Source organism: Cyprinodon tularosa, unplaced genomic scaffold (assembly GCF_016077235.1).
Source record: "Cyprinodon tularosa strain WSP-4 unplaced genomic scaffold, ASM1607723v1 ctg399, whole genome shotgun sequence".
Lineage (NCBI taxonomy): Eukaryota > Metazoa > Chordata > Actinopteri > Cyprinodontiformes > Cyprinodontidae > Cyprinodon > Cyprinodon tularosa.
In genome coordinates this window covers 278944-296553 of record NW_024039117.1, presented here as the reverse complement: position 1 = coordinate 296553, position 17610 = coordinate 278944, and the positions used below count along the sequence as shown (strand labels likewise).

At 44.9% G+C, this 17610-nt stretch overlaps 1 protein-coding gene across 1 annotated transcript in view; it reads right to left on the bottom strand.

Moving 5' to 3' along the window:
• jam3b (junctional adhesion molecule 3b) overlaps positions 1 to 17255 on the bottom strand; it is a 46115-nt gene extending 28860 nt beyond the window's left edge. The window contains exons 1-2 of the mRNA XM_038297820.1: positions 17193 to 17255; positions 15284 to 15410 (exon numbers count right to left, since the gene is read on the bottom strand). Coding sequence (XP_038153748.1) covers positions 15284 to 15410; positions 17193 to 17255 — 190 coding nt within the window. The remainder of the gene's footprint in view (positions 1 to 15283; positions 15411 to 17192) is intronic.
• Between the last annotated feature and the right edge of the window lie 355 nt (positions 17256 to 17610).

The window sequence follows — 17610 nt, the reverse complement described above, 5'->3', positions numbered from 1 at the left end:
GGTAAAAGACCACCAAAGTCAGAACCAAAACCATGCTTAAAGCTTGGTCAAACACCGCCAAAGAACAGGCCAAAGACCTGAACCAGTATGATTCAGTTCTATTCAAGAAACCTATTGGCAAAAGTTTTAAAGGCTGGACCAGTAAGAGCCAGTGAGTGAGAAGACCTCTCACTCCACCTATTTGTGGACTAGATCGAGTGGATTGTGCCCTGCGCTGATGAGGCATGACTAAAAATGTCTCAAAACCAGGCCCAAAAGCTGGGCTAAACACTGGGGGGAAAAACAGGCCAAAAACACCAAAAAACAGTCCCAAAACCAGGCCAAAAGCTTGGCCCAAAAGAGCCAAAACCCAGACTCAAAACCAGGCACAAAAACCAGGCCTAAATCTTGGGAAAAGGGAGAAGCAGAGAAGCACGAAGTATTCAGCCTCGGCCCACAGATGATCTGAGGTTGGTTCTGAGTGCGAGATGTTATTTCTAAGCACAGAGGACTGGCCGGATCTGGAGACTGACTATGCCTTATAACGCCAGAAAGATGCAGAATCTGTTGGGGCTCGAGGTGGAAGCCATTATGAAACCCAACCTCTGTTTTCTCTTCTAAGCAGAGAAGGCCAGAAGAAGCGGGTCAGCCTTTTAAAGGACTGTAGGGGTAGTGGTTGAATGAACAGCGTCTTTCTTTTGTCCACTAACAGCTAAATGGCTTTTGTTCTACTCTGTTGTTGTTTTTATGAACAATTTACAATAAATTATTTGTGGCTTTTTGCTTTTGTATGCTGAATATTTCAGGGACCACCTATCTGTGCTCAGAGCTTTTTAGGGTGAGGAGAAAATAAATGAGAAACATCTTTGTTCTCTGAAGTCTGATGAAACTGAGGCTTTAGTGAAAAAATGACCAAACTCTGGTTGGTGTTTTCTAGGATCAGGGTCTACCGAGCTCCTTCAGAGTAGTTCTGGAGCCTAAAGGTCCATAGCATAGAGGAAGCACAGCATCCTGCATACAGTGGATGAGCTTTCTACACACAACCAATGTAACAAACAAACCAAAACACAAAAACCCCTGATTCCAGGAGAACTTTGCTTTCTGTGATTGGTTTGTTTTATCTACAGTATCTGGGTGTGGATTTTAGTCCCAAACAAAAAGCAGCGCTTAAAGATCTGAGCCAAGCAGGACAGGAAACTTCCCAGCAGATCTTTCAGGTCCATTTGGAATAACTGCCGGGGTTCATTATAGGAGTTTTATTGTTGACAAACTGACAGTTAGTTCAGTTATGCTACGTTCACACAGGGCGTGATTTTGGCAGCAAAAAAGCTCCTGCTGCTTCAACCTTTGATGTTTGTCCACATTAAGGTCAGACGTCCAGTAAAGTGAGTCCAGATGAGTCTGATGCTTCTTTATTAGCTGTGATCAGCGGGTAGAAAGTAGTTAGAATCTATGTTGTAGTGAGAAAGTCCTCCTGAAAACATGGTCTGTGCAGTCAGTTCATCCAGATTACCATCCTGCCTTCAAAGATTATTTCTCTGTGGGAGCCGCTCAGACCCCCACATACCGGCGCTGCGCTGTCACTGGGAATCCCCAGCAGCAGCTGCCTTGGGGTTGTCTTGGGGTTTTTCCCCTACTGTTGGTGGCGGCTGGAAGTAGATGTTAGCGTTTTTCAGAGTTCTACATTTTGAGTTAATTTAGGCGTTAATAAACTGTTTCAGAGGAGTGATCATAGTCTCCCTGCCAGCTCACAGATCAGCTTCTCTGATTGGTTGATGCGGCGCGTCCAGCAGCTAAAGCTTAAATATTTCCAGCTGCTGCTGCTTGTGAAGCGCGTCACGCGCCTCAGATGCTCATGTGGAGCTTTTGCTGCGCCTTGATGCATGTCAACCATTGACTGCATGTAAACCAGCTGCTTCTGCTGTACAAAGCGTATGCTTTGAGAACGTAGCATTATGAACATAGCATTATGAACGTAGCATTATGAAGGTAGCATTATGAACGTAGCATTATGAACGTAGCATTATGAACGTAGCATTATGAACGTAGCATTACTAAACTAACTCCAGAGTAGAGGCTGGGTGTGAAGGATCCACATCCTCTAAACCCTCTCAGCTGTTTCTCCACAGCCTTGCTGTTGAAGTCTCACTCTGTTACTGCTGATTGTGATCTGCTGTGGGACGTTCAGTAATTCAGGACAGAGGAAGGAGGGACTATCGAGGAAGAGATCTCACCAAATTAGGCCCTGCTTCTTCCTGTCTGTGTGCAGAACTGCTCATGGTCGGCTCTGCTGATGGAGCTCAGACAGGAACTGGCCACACTGTTGCAAACTCCTCACCTATGTCTGGCATCCTGACAAATAGCTGAGGCACGCTCACATACCCAGAGTTTGCCCTCTCACACACACACATGGCTGCAGCCCCCACTCTGAGCAGGAGTCACAGCGTAGAAGGCGTGGACCATGTGGCCTCTCCTCGTGATTCATCCCAACTCAACAAGCCCCTCATCCAAGAACAACTTTACGCAATCCGTGCAATCAGACAAGAGAACGTTTACTGAACATTCAATCATGACTCAGCAGGAAGCGGGCCTGAGGGTCCCGTTACCACAGGATCAGATGATCTGCCTCCTCTCACTCGGCCTGAACTTCTACAGCCACAGCCGAGTCCATCCACAGATCAAACCCCAGCAGCTTCTCCCTAACTTTGTAGTTAAACAGAGGAGCAGCGGCAGTGAAATGCTGCATTATTTTTATCTCTTATTCTGGTGGATGAAGTCATGATGATGGAAAATCCAACTGAACCAGCAGATGAGCTCAGAGAGAACAGGAAGCAACACTAGAAAGAACATCTGAGGTCCATAGCTTTACCGGCTGGATCCTTTAGAACCTGACTTTCCAAAAAAGTTCAAAACAATCTACTGGAATTTATTTCCAAGTTTGAAGACGTTTCTCTTCCATTCAGGAAGCTTTTTCAGTTCAAAATGTCAGAAATAGCGTTTAGTTCCAGGTTTTATCCAGCAGCCCAACAAAGTCTGGTTTTAGTTTAGAAAACATCCAAATAGAAACGGATGAACGGGTCCACCCCTTTGGAATGGGGGTCGTTTAAGGGAATTGTTGGCCTGGCTGAATAGCCGAGGTCTGCTGTTCCCAGTAAATGGGTTGGGGTCGCGATGATCATCTTCCCAACCCACTTAATGACCCCACTTTAAGAGACATGGACAGGTATGGAGCATTGCAGGTTAACAAAGAGGCCAAACGACCCCCTTGCAAAAGGGGTGGACCCGTTCATCCGTGGATTTTTTTTTTTTTTTTGCTTTTTTGGAATGACTATGAAGTGGAGGACAGAGAATCTTCACCAGCATATTTATAACCTGACATTTTTCTAGGGCTGAGATGCCAAACCATATCTATGCTGGGAGCAGTTGCTAGGCGACAAAAGTCCTGCTTTGAGACAAACCGAAATAAAGAATTTGGGTTTGGTAGAAAATGTGGATAAGAAAGCTTTAAGGAAACAGACTGAACTCATCCTGTTTATCAAGCTTCCATGTTTTCCATGTGGGAAGTTCAGGGGATAAAATAAAAGTCTGTAAGAGCAAAATGTCTTAATGTTGCCTTTCTCCCGGTCAAAGTGACATCAGACCTGCGAGACATTTTAAACATGACAGCGAGCGGAGTAATGATTTATTTTAGCAGGCCGAAGCATCCTGCATTATTTTAGGATGAACCTGAGATGGTGCCAGAAGCCTCCAGATGACTGGATGTTGAGCATAAATCTCCTTTTTATGACTTCCTTTTGCATCAAACTTTAGAAAATGATCGAATCCAAACTCAGAACTGTTTCACAGCAACATTTACTTTACAATAAGAATCTATTAAATACTGACAGGTTAATCAATCAATCAAGATATTGGTCATGCTCCCTCAGCACTATGAGACCTCCTCTTTGCCAAACACAGACCAACAGAAACACCTGCCAATAATGTAGTAATACTTTTTTACTAAAAATATTTAGAATTACATATTACAATATTTAATAATATTTCGTACAGAAATACAGATGTGTTAGAGAGATTTTGGTATAACCAGAGGAATATCAGAAATCAGAGCCCAGTCTGAGTTCAGCCAATCTGAACTGGTCTCAGTATTTATTTGTTTTTTAAACAGACTGGGTGCCATGGCTCTACAGCACGATTACCATCTCTGCACAGAATTGTTTCCTCTTCCCTCCCCCGTATTTGTCCCCCCCTCCTATATCATTTCCTCCCCAGTCTCCTTTATTGTTTCCTCTCCCATCCTATATTGTTTCCTCCTTCCTCTCCCTTACTGTCCCTCCAGCATCTCTTTATCAAGTTGTTTTCACCTTCCTTCCCTATTCTTAAGGCTAGGCTTAAACTGTCCTTTTCAATAAAGCTTATAGTTAGAGTGGCTCAGGTTATCCTGAATTATCTCTGCAGTTATTCTGCTATAGGCTTAGACTGTCATGATCTTGGTGCTGATGGCTTACTTGATTGCTCGTTTCATTCACCTGTCCAGCCCTGCTCTGTTTTCTCATCGCTGCTTATCTGATCCACCTGCTTCTATTTAAACTTAGTCCCAGCCATCAGTGCCATATTATTCTCGATCCTTTGGTGATGAGAGTTCTCTAATGTTTCTATAGTGTTCTGATTTCCTGATCCTGATCAGTTTCTGTATTCGGACCTTTGAGCCTGCCTGCCCATGGCTGATCTGTTTGCCTGACCTGTCTTCGTAGTCCTGTTAGATTCTTCTGTGGGCGTAAACTAGATCTGCCTCTTGATTTCACCCTATGGATTATCCTGCCTTCCTTCGTCAGCTGGAATCTGACTTGTTAGCTCTGTGGCCTTCTAGTCCTTCAGCATCTGGAACTCTGTATCAGCGTCCGCTGCTGCTCATCAACCGACCAGCTTGAATCATCCTCATTTTCTGGGCACGGACTGAACTGTCAAACTAGGTTAGTGACTCTTGCGTTCGTAATCATCCTACATCAGATTATCTTGGTCACTAACCTGTGTTTCTCTCTTATAGATGTTCCTGTAATAGACGCCACAGTCCATTGGTTAAATACACTTTTAAACATATTTCACTGTTTGTCATCTGAATTTTGGATCCTCTGTTGAAAAACCTTATATGGACTGCTGGAGGACATAGGGACCCCTTTTTCATCATTCTGCTTCATTCTATCTCTATTCTCCTATTCTGCAGAATCTGTTAGTTCAATCTCTAACGTTCTGCTCTCTCTGCTTTTTCTCATAGTAGCTTCATCTGGTCTGTTCCTGTTTGGCTGTGACTCCATCCTGGAGAGAAATATCAGCTGTGCTGCTGCCATCAACACCTTTGTTTCTAGATGTTGGAGCTTGGCCTGTTTTCCAGTGTAGTCCTGTTTCTCTGACTGTGACTAACTGGATGTGCTCTCTTCATCCTCTGACATGGGAGCTGGCTCGGAGCTCGTCTGCCTGGCTGTGTGTTTCCTGGACGGGGCCGCCTGTGGAGCTGGTTGACAGTTGCCTTTTGTATCTATGCTTCTTTTTCTACGTCTGCTTCTGTCTCCTTGAACCCCAGTGGGCCTCAGCAGATGGCCGCTCACACTGAGCCTGGTTCTGCTGGAGGTTTCTTCCTGTTCAAAGGGAGTTTTTCCTCTCCACTCTCCCTACAAGCATGCTTAGTGTGAGGGATTGCTGAAGAGTCAACGAGTCGATGTAATCAACTGGTTTTCCTTAGATACAAAACTTTGAACCAATCTGACTGGATGATCTGGTTGAATTGTCTCTTTAAAGTGACCTGAGATGACATGATGTGAATTGGAGCTATAGAAATAAACTGAGTTGAATTATTGTTTGTCCCTCTCTCTTTTCTAAGCTGTTACTTCATTCTCCTATATTCCTTTCTTTCCCAACTGTTTTCCCCATTTCCTTTATCATTTCCTCCTTCCTCTCCATCTCCTATATCATTTCCTACCTGATCTCCTCTTATTGCTTCCTTCTCCCAACTAATTGTTTCTTCCTCTCTCCTCTTGTTTCCTCCTTCCTCTCCTATATTTTCTGTAGTTTAACTAAAGTAACCAGTAGCTTTAGCCAAAGCAACAGATGCTAGCGGGTGATTTCATGTAGAGAGTGGCTTTAACAGCCCATCTGCCTGGACAGAACTGGGGCCCGGATGGGAGGCGTTTTACTGGTCATACTGGTTATGGGTGCGGGGAATCAGGACTATGAAGATTTCAAAAATGAAATTAAGTTTTTATAAACTGTTGTTTAATTTTATGATTCATTTTCACCAAAACAATAACTATGTTAAAAGTGCACCAGGTTGTTTTTCAGACACTCTCGATACATTAGCAATGTAAAACAAGAAAAAGAAACCGCTCCCAAAAGAAAGAGGATTCTGACTGAAAATATTTACTCCTGCAGGAACAAATGGAGTAGAAACTAGAGCAGCTGTCATCGCCTTGTTTCGGCGCTTCCATACTAAAAAAGGTGACCAACCAGCCGCCTGTCCAGAAAGCAGCCGGTCTGGGCTCAGACTGAAACATGTGACTGGAAATCCGTTACTGACATACCAAGCTGCACCCCCACCCTGCCCATCAAACACTGTTAGGCTGAATACCTATCTGATCTACATACACTGATCTACATACAGTCTGACCTTAGTGCCCAGCCTGATAACTGACACTAAGGCTGCAACTAACGATTGATTTGCAAATTTACACTGGAAAAACGATCTAGAAGTAAAAATTTCTCAAATCTAGTGTATTTACCCTTAATTTGAGTAGGTAAATGAGATGCTTTGCCAATGGAATGAGTATTTTTATTCTTAAAATAAGATAATTAGATAACATGCACTTGAAACAAGACAATGCAATTGTGTTTTCTTATTTCAAATGTAAATTGTCTTGCTCTATTGGCAAAATGTCTCTTCTGCCTCCTCAATACAAGACCAAATACACTTATTTTAAGAAAAAATTACTAATCTAGATTTCGATTTTTCTAGTGTACAAAGTCACATGGTGTTTCATCCACACGCTTTTCAAATGGGGCTTTAAAATTTCTAACATGTTTCAAAATTATTTTCTCACAAATACTTTTTGGTTTACAGCCGTGTAAACAAATAAAATGAGATTGAAAATTCCAACTGACATGTCTGACTGCGGGAGTAATGCAACAGCAGGTATTCACTTTTAGCCCCGCCCCCTACTGGCCGCCATCTTTGGAAACTAGATGCTCAGACCTTTCCAAGGCATGCGTTATATAAGCTTGCTCTGTTATTCTTATTTTCTATTGAGTTTGGTGATATTATTGGTAAATTTCAATGAACAACGGCTAAATCTAAGGAGCAAAGGGTTTGTCCTAAGCAGAAGGTCTCCAATAATGGAAATCAGCATATTTGTCTGACCAGATTCCCTTTTATGAGCAGAGAAAATTCATTTTGCACTTTTGGCATTCTGCAAAAATCCCATTTCCCCCAAGAACACTGCCCACTAAAACCTTTGTAAACAAACATGCTTCAACTGATTCAGTCCAAATTAGCTTGAATTATAGTCAAGATGTGTATCTATAGAGTCTGAGGGTTCATCCTTTCAAATGGGCTTTCATGGTGTTTGCAGTGTTTATTTTGGGAAATAATTGGGTGAAGCTACTATTTTTCATTTTTTCTTTGTTTAATCTCCTATAAATCAGACATGGGGACATTTAAAATAACGGTTCCACCTGAAAATTATTCCTCAATGCCTTTCTGTTACACAAATAAAAACAAATGTATTTCCAATTTATAGTTTGAGAGCTGGACTTGATTTAATTCACAAATGTAATTTAAGGTGGAATTTGTCCCCAAGACCCTCTGGGCTTAAGGGGTTAATAATCGGACAGCCAAAGGTTCCTTAAAGAAGATTTTTAAGGATATTAAACCAGGTGAATCTCAAAATTTTCAACTTGAGGAGATCTGGAAAGAGCAGATTGACGTACAAAATATCTTTTTTTTTTTATCTTAAATGCTAAATCTTTATACATTTACATTTAATGATTAATCGATAACTGAATTAGTTGACAATTATATCAATAATCGATTAATCGGATTAATTGTTGCCCAAACTGACACCAAATCATCCAGATCCACCGGCTGCGTCCCTTCAGCCCTCCTTCATATTTCCATCGTCAGGAGAAGCAACATTCCAGCTGACGCCAGCCATTCTCCCAGCCGCTCAGTGCTGCTACGATTCCTGGGTTCTGAATAAAACGTCACGTTTGAATTATTTGCCATTTTTTGAATTATTCCATGTATGGTTTTCTAAAAGTATTCCTTCTTTCTCCTTATAGACACAAACTTTTATTTGCAATATCGGCTCATTTTTCCACACCGCTGTTTTTAGTTGATCCTCAGGTTTATTTATAATCCATTTAAAAACTGTATAATATAGTTTTATTGTAATTGCAGTTGATCAGCTGTTCCAGCGATATAACTCGCCGATCTTTTTGTGAGGATCTGGCTCATCCATCTGATGCCACCTTCTGCCACAGAACAGAAGCAAACTGTCGGCTGGTGGATGATTGTTAAAGTTTCAGAGACAGACGGCGTAACGCTTTTAGTCCAGAAAGCTCAGGACAGGAGGAGGAAACCACACAGGAAGACAGGAAGTCACTTTGGGTCATAAAATACTGGATTATCCATTATTTGCTAAAATAATCCCTTAATATGATCAAACTAACTGTGGTTTTCATAATAATCAGATTTATTCTGGTTTCCTTTAGTTTTTAATCTCCTGACTGCAGACAAATTTGTGTTTAAATTTAAGCTGCTGCTCTTTTTCTGGACCCAATCGGGCCCTTCAGTCACATCCAGATACAGGGTTGACTGGAAGAAAGTCCTGGTAATGAATCAGATTTTGGAGAACTAGTTCCATTGAAAAGTCAACTCATCCACCAGGCTACATAAAGAGAAATCTTTATGAGAATATACACAGTGGCACAAATTAAGAATTTATAGAATTTATAAAGTGTATGTAAAACAGATCTAGATGAATGAATAACTTCCTAGTATACTCAGATTCCACCAGCTGGTTTTTGATTCATTTCTTCTGCCCTTCCTGCCCCTAAACCTCCCTGGTTTATAGATATTGAACCTCACCTGAAGGTTATTACTGGATCTTGGCCTGATTAAAGAGAAATATTCACCAAAAGAAACAAAACTTTCCAGTAAATTTCACTTTCCAAGTGTCTTCTGGAAGAAACTGTTTGTCCCGGCCGGAAAAAAAACTAGTAAAAAATCTTGGAAAAGAAAATCCCATCTGGAAGAAACTTCCAACCCTGTCCAGAGACAGGAATCTTTGGCTCCAAAAACTTGGTTCTGACCAGTCCATGTCCCGGTTGGGTCCACTCTGAGGTGGAGGCTAATGTCAGAGTCACATGACCACCATCACCACAATGCTAGAGCGGGTTCAGACACCTGAGGAGGTCCAATGGTTCTGCCTGAGGAGGTCTCATGGTTCTACCTGAGGGGGTCCAATGGTTCTACCTGAGGGGGTCCAATGGTTCTACCTGAGGAGGTCCAATGGTTCTACCTGAGGAGGTCCAATGGTTCTACCTGAGGGGGTCCAATAGTTTTGCCCGAGGAGGTCTCATGGTTCTACCTGAGGGGGTCCAATGGTTCTACCTGAGGGGGTCCAATGGTTCTACCTGAGGGGGTCCAATGGTTCTACCTGAGGAGGTCCAATGGTTCTACCTGAGGGGGTCCAATAGTTTTGCCCGAGGAGGTCTCATGGTTCTACCTGAGGAGGTCCAATGGTTCTACCTGAGGAGGTCTCATGGTTCTACCTGAGGAGGTCTCATGGTTCTACCTGAGGAGGTCCAATGGTTCTGCCTGAGGAGGTCTCATGGTTCTACCTGAGGGGGTCCAATGGTTCTACCCTAGGGGGTCCAATGGTTCTACCTGAGGGGGTCCAATGGTTCTACCTGAGGAGGTCCAATGGTTCTACCTGAGGGGGTCCAATAGTTTTGCCCGAGGAGGTCTCATGGTTCTACCTGAGGAGGTCCAATGGTTCTACCTGAGGAGGTCTCATGGTTCTACCTGAGGAGGTCTCATGGTTCTACCTGAGGAGGTCTCATGGTTCTACCTGAGGAGGTCCAATGGTTCTGCCTGAGGTGGTCCAATGGTTCTACCTGAGGAGGTCCAATGGTTCTACCTGAGGAGGTCCAATGGTTCTACCTGAGGAGGTCTCATGGTTCTACCTGAGGAGGTCTCATGGTTCTGCCTGAGGAGGTCCAATGGTTCTACCTGAGGAGGTCCAATGGTTCTACCTGAGGAGGTCCAATGGTTCTACCTGAGGGGGTCCAATAGTTTTGCCCGAGGAGGTCTCATGGTTCTACCTGAGGGGGTCCAATGGTTCTACCTGAGGGGGTCCAATGGTTCTACCTGAGGGGGTCCAATGGTTCTACCTGAGGAGGTCCAATGGTTCTACCTGAGGGGGTCCAATAGTTTTGCCCGAGGAGGTCTCATGGTTCTACCTGAGGAGGTCCAATGGTTCTACCTGAGGAGGTCTCATGGTTCTACCTGAGGAGGTCTCATGGTTCTACCTGAGGAGGTCCAATGGTTCTGCCTGAGGAGGTCTCATGGTTCTACCTGAGGGGGTCCAATGGTTCTACCCTAGGGGGTCCAATGGTTCTACCTGAGGGGGTCCAATGGTTCTACCTGAGGAGGTCCAATGGTTCTACCTGAGGGGGTCCAATAGTTTTGCCCGAGGAGGTCTCATGGTTCTACCTGAGGAGGTCCAATGGTTCTACCTGAGGAGGTCTCATGGTTCTACCTGAGGAGGTCTCATGGTTCTACCTGAGGAGGTCTCATGGTTCTACCTGAGGAGGTCCAATGGTTCTGCCTGAGGTGGTCCAATGGTTCTACCTGAGGAGGTCCAATGGTTCTACCTGAGGAGGTCCAATGGTTCTACCTGAGGAGGTCTCATGGTTCTACCTGAGGAGGTCTCATGGTTCTGCCTGAGGTGGTCCAATGGTTCTACCTGAGGAGGTCCAATGGTTCTACCTGAGGAGGTCCAATGGTTCTACCTGAGGAGGTCCAATGGTTCTACCTGAGGAGGTCCAATGGTTCTGCCTGAGGTGGTCCAATGGTTCTGCCTGAGGTGGTCCAATGGTTCTACCTGAGGAGGTCTCATGGTTCTACCTGAGGAGGTCTCATGGTTCTACCTGAGGAGGTCTCATGGTTCTACCTGAGGAGGTCCAATGGTTCTACCTGAGGAGGTCCAATGGTTCTGCCTGAGGTGGTCCAATGGTTCTACCTGAGGAGGTCCAATGGTTCTACCTGAGGAGGTCCAATGGTTCTACCTGAGGAGGTCCAATGGTTCTACCTGAGGAGGTCCAATGGTTCTACCTGAGGAGGTCCAATGGTTCTACCTGAGGAGGTCTCATGGTTCTACCTGAGGAGGTCCAATGGTTCTACCTGAGGAGGTCCAATGGTTCTACCTGAGGAGGTCTCATGGTTCTACCTGAGGAGGCCTCATGGTTCTACCTGAGGAGGTCCAATGGTTCTACCTGAGGAGGTCCAATGATTCTACCTGAGGAGGTCTCATGGTTCTACCTGAGGAGGTCCAATGGTTCTACCTGAGGAGGTCTCATGGTTCTACCTGAGGAGGTCTCGTGGTTCTACCTGAGGAGGTCCAATGGTTCTACCTGAGGAGGTCTCATGGTTCTACCTGAGGAGGTCCAATGGTTCTACCTGAGGAGGTCTCATGGTTCTACCTGAGGAGGTCTCATGGTTCTACCTGAGGAGGTCCAATAGTTCTACCTGAGGAGGTCCAATAGTTCTACCTGAGGAGGTCTCATGGTTCTACCTGAGGAGGTCCAATGGTTCTACCTGAGGAGGTCTCATGGTTCTACCTGAGGAGGTCTCATGGTTCTACCTGAGGAGGTCTCATGGTTCTGCCTGAGGAGGTCTCATGGTTCTACCTGAGGAGGTCTCATGGTTCTACCTGAGGAGGTGCAATGGTTCTACCTGAGGAGGTCTCATGGTTCTACCTGAGGAGGTCTCATGGTTCTGCCTGAGGAGGTCTCATGGTTCTACCTGAGGAGGTCTCATGGTTCTACCTGAGGAGGTCCAATGGTTCTACCTGAGGAGGTCTCATGGTTCTACCTGAGGAGGTCTCATGGTTCTGCCTGAGGAGGTCTCATGGTTCTACCTGAGGAGGTCCAATGGTTCTACCTGAGGAGGTCCAATGGTTCTACCTGAGGAGGTCCAATGGTTCTACCTGAGGAGGTCTCATGGTTCTACCTGAGGAGGTCTCATGGTTCTACCTGAGGAGGTCCAATAGTTCTACCTGAGGAGGTCCAATAGTTCTACCTGAGGAGGTCTCATGGTTCTACCTGAGGAGGTCTCATGGTTCTACCTGAGGAGGTCCAATGGTTCTACCTGAGGAGGTCTCATGGTTCTGGTTAACCAGAAGCTGAATCGGGTCGATGTTCTGTGTTCCAGCTCTGGGTGTGACCCAGACACGCCGCCCTGCTCAGTCATCATCGTCGTATCTTTGTCAGGAAGCTCATGTCTGACTGATGACTTTTTCCCGCTCGTCTCTGATTCCAGAACCGGTTCCAGGTTCTGGAATCGACACACCCTGACCCACCCCCCCTTCGCTCAGCCGGCGTGACGGCGGGGGAGCGGTTTCATCTTCAGGGAAACAGGTGGTTCTGATTGTGGAGCGGCGGGCCTCCATGTGTTTTCTATTTGGATCACTGCATCTGCCAACACGGCACCGTCAGCTTTAGGAGGGACTCAGCAGATATTTCTGGTCACGCCTGCAGCGCGGCTCAAAACAACCCGCCCACCCCCGCTCAGCTGCTCCGGGTCATTCCTCAGGGCGGGTCCGGCCTGAGGCCCAGAGGTTCTGAGCGTTTACTGAATCAGAATCAAGTTTATTGCCAAGTAGGTTTGAACTTTATGAGGAATTTAACTTTGTGTTGATAATGCAGGCAAATTATATATATATATACCGAATACAGGATCTACAGCTAAATACAATATGAAACATACTATACACTTCATACAATATATAGTATACAGCTTTATACTATATACACAGCAGGATGTGCATTAATGTGACGGTCTGGAGATGCTACGTTGGTGTAGCTTGTAGGTCCTGAACGGGGGAGGGAGAGAGGCAGTGTCATGGGGGTCTCTGGGCCTGTCAGGCCGTCTGTGACTGACCTACATGGACAGAACCAGAACATTTCTACGCTCACCTCAGATGGACTCCGACACAACAGAACCTCCAGCTGTTATCTATTCGGAGGCCCTGGCTCTGGTTCTGATGGACCACCGATCCAAAGAAATCACCAAACAATAACCTGATCTAATCTGTTCTGATGAAGATCGGTCCAAACCGGTTCTGAGGGATGACATGATGAATGATCCTGCTAGAGCTGAGACACACGGGTCAGAACCCCCTTCTGGACGTGGTTCTAACCCTGGCGGTCCCGTTCAACCCGGTGCATTAGGATGACCAGAACAGAGAAAACGAGCTCATCATCAGAGAGAGGAAACGGACCAGAGCAGAGAGAGCGGCGGCGGAGCGACCTGCAGCCTCATCTGGATCAGAACTGTTTCCACAGCATGAGAACCAAATTAACTAATAAAAGACTTCCTGTGTTCAACAATTAATGACCAAAGACCCGGATGGTGCTGAGCTCAGGTCCTCCTGCTGGGGGCCTGCTGCCCACCGAAACAAAGATGTTCCTTAATGTTCTTAAAGTTGGAACCATCCAAACCGACCAACTAAACAAAGTTTGTGTTTATGGTCAGGGGCGGATTTAGAAGACAACCCATAAAACAGACCCATTATACAGATAGAGAAATGTTAATAGAATAGACATCATTTGGATGAAATAATAGCTGCATGAATCATGACAGCAGAAAAGATAGAGGAGAGCAGGAGGCTGGGTTACCAATCTACTCGCTCTGGAGAGCAGAGTTCGCTGCTTTTAGATGTTGTCTCCAAAGTCTCCAGTAGCAGAAAAAAAGTCCCTAGATTTGGCGCTAGGAGCTTTTTTGTCTGTTTGGACCTTTCTGAACATGTGCAGCAAATGGACTGATCCAATATGGTGGACCCTGAAGGGGGGGGCTGAGACACACTTAATATTATAAACGTTCTGATGGCATTTTAGATAAAGGATTTTCATAGAAAACATAATTAATGTACAAAAATAAGGAATAGTTGTTTTAACTATACATATAAACAGAGTTTAATGGGGCCCCCTGAAACTTGGGGCCCTAGGCAGCTCCCAGTATTGCCTAATGGCAAATCCCCCCCCTGTTTATGGTAGAAAGCAGAACCTGTGAGATTAAACACATATAGAAGTGAATCCGGTCAGCAGGCGGCGCTGCTGAGCTGATCTCACTTTGAACTGACAGAAGAACAAACATCATTGAAGCTGATTTGAATTAAGCTTAAAAAGTTTGTAAATTAGATCAGACAGCTGCTGGTCTCTGCTGCCTTCTGGGATTCTCCTCAAACTTCCTGAATTTGGGCTCCTGACTAATTAACCCTCCATCCTGCGGGTCAGGGGCCCCGGAACATGGAGCCACCTGGACCCTGGGCTGGTTTCTGTTAGAATCGTTTTAATAACCTCAGCTGCTTTCTTTAAGCAGATCAACCGATAGAAACCTGGAAACTCCCATCCTCATTAATGAAAGGTGGAATAATGTTCCAGAAGCAGCGGAGCTCGGCTCTGACCCGCGGAGCTGATCTCACAGGTGGCCGGTTCAGCGGAGGAACCAGGACTGTTAGGGGAAAATCGCCTCCAGTCGTTCAGAAACTCAGTTCTAAGCTTGAAGGTTCGGTTCGGGTGATGGGAGGAGGTGGTCCCGGCCCGCCCGGCTCCTCCCGCGGCCCGCCGCCGCGGGGAGGACCGTTATCTCTCCATCCCCGCCGCCCCGCGGTGAGCCGCTTTCTGCGCCGGCCACAAAACCGCGCAGACACCACTTCAATTAACGGACCTTTTTAACCGAACTTGAGCAAAGTTTATTTCTTTTCCGGACCTCCGGAACCAGGACAAACACACCGGCCAGCCAAGCGTGCCCCAGCCGGCCAGCCCGGCTCCGGTCCGGCCGGCTGGGGACCCGCCGCGGAGTTCTGGTGAAAACAAGCCAGGGGAGCAGCAGAAAGTTGGGAGGAAAGCGGCTCTCCTCCGCCGCGTGGCTCCGCGGTGACCCGCGGCCCGCTCAGGTCCAACCGCGGATTAAAAGTGATGTTATCCGGCAGCCAGAGAGCCGCGCGGAACCAGCAGCTTTGATTTGACTTACTGTGAGTGGAGAGGAGCGCGAGGAGGAAAGCCAGACGTGTTTTCGCCATCTTGGTGTCGATGCAATGCTCTGTGCGGCTGGACGAACATGCGCAAAGTAGCCTGACGGCTTCAGAGGGGAGAGAGACCTATAGGAACACTGCCAGAGAGAGAGAGAGGAGGGGGGGTTACCATGGCTACCCGCAAGCATCACTCACTGGGACAGGAATTTATGACAGCATGAGGGAGGCCCTACGGCAGCGGCTGGGATTAGAACCAGCAGCCTTCAGATTGATAGAATATGAAAAGTTTGTCCAATGATGTTTCTGTTAACCAATCAGAAAGCGCAGAGCTGCTAAACAGAAAAAAAAAACAGCCAATAAGAAGCTCCCTGCTGCCAACAGGTGGTTCAAATTGAAGGAGCTTCAATGTTCTCCAAAGCTCTCATCTTTTTTTTAACAACACAACAGATTGATAATCCAAAAAAGTTTAAAAACAATCCACTTTGTTTCCAAGTTTGAAGACGTTTCTCTTCCATCCAGGAAGCTTTTTAATTCAAAATGTCAGAAATAGTGCTGAGTTCCAGGTTTTATCCAGTAACCCAACAACACTTGTTTTTTGCTAATAGAAACTGATGAACGGGTCCACCCCTTTGGAATGGGGGTCATTTGGCTTCTTTGTTAGCCTGCAATGCCCCATACCTGTCTATGTCTCTGACAGGGACTCGAATAAAGTTGAGTCTATGTCTGTTGTTACTGGTCATATTATTTTTATTTATTCTGGTACATAAAAAGTCAAGCTGATAAATCTCAAACGTCTCTCAATACAAATGCAATTTTGTTTACCCTCTGGGTTCTCAGTGGACTCCTCCTTCTTCCTAAGGTCTAGTAGTTTCAGAATGCCCATTGGTGCATCAGTGCATGGTTTGCTGCTCCGTCCGTCTCTTTTTCATGTGTTTCTGATTTATCTGTTAGAAAAGCAGCTCCTTTCTGCAAAGCTTGGGATCTCTGCACCATTTGTTTTCCCTCTAACACCTTCATCCCTCAACAAAAAAACATCAGAGAAGAAGCAGAAAATGCTCTAAGCTGCAACTTATTGAATACGCTTACGGACAGAATATCTTGAAATGTAAGAAATGAATGTCGAAATAAAAGAGGCAGGCAGACTTGTGGTTTATATAAAATCAGTACTTGGTGCTTTAGGATAGAGATTCCCAAACATTTCAGCCTGGGACCCCAAAAATAACAATGAAACAGAAAGCAGACCCCCAAAAATACAAATGCATTACCTAACACCTTAAAGTGAAGCAATTATGTTTTAAATGAATTCATTTTTAATGACATTTCACCATTGACTTCATTAAATTAAATGCATTTTAAATTATTTCATCGGAAATTCTATGATTTAATTGTGGAATTTAAATGTGCATGTTTTAAGGATAACTGGCTGTTTTCTCAGATTTTATTTTTAAAAATTCTTTCAAATATTTATTTTCATTTTTAAAGATTTTATTTTTTTTTTATTTATATCTTTTCAAATTGCTCCTTCCCTCCCTTCAAACCCATGTCATCGCTCGCTCTTGACCAATCAAAATGTCTTTGCTAACACCCAGCAGACCAATAGAAATGCATCTTGGCCCCTCCCTCCAGAGGGAAGCCTCCTAAATGCAACTTAAAAAAAAAAAAAAAAAAAAAACTATTGAAAAATAAAAGTTCAAAATATAAAATCTGTAAAATGAGTTTGGAAAAAAGATGTCAAACTCAAAACCCTTTTTTGAAAACCAAGTTCTTCAAAGTTTCATTTATAAAATGTCTTCTTTGCAACAATAAAGGAACAAAATTCCCTCCATATTTCATGATATTTTAATTTATTTAATTGGCATTCATATTATTATATTTCAAAGAGCGCATCGCAGTGAATGTGAAAACTACTTGATGCCTTGTGACCCTGTGGGGGTCCTGAACCTTCTTTTGGGAACCCCTGCTGTAGGACATGGTCTAACTGGCAGGAAAGTATAAGCAACAAACTGCAAGTAGAGGAGCAGGCGCTGCAGCCATGCAGCAAACAGACCTTTATATAATCTTCCTTGACCCTGTTTTTTTTACTGGCTGTAAATCATGTCTGTCATAAACGGAGGGCTCGCTGGCCTGACATGCACGCCACCGCTCTCTTACCTCGTCCCCTTTGAAACAACAAGCTCTGTCTTGTTAAGTCTGTTCGTATCACGCCGGATCGGTCGAACATGCATCCCTTACATTCAGCTTTTTTTCATTTCCCATCTGAGTTCTGCTGTAACTCTGCAGAGACAGAGAATAATCCCAAACCACCAATAAAAACGGTTCTGAGCTT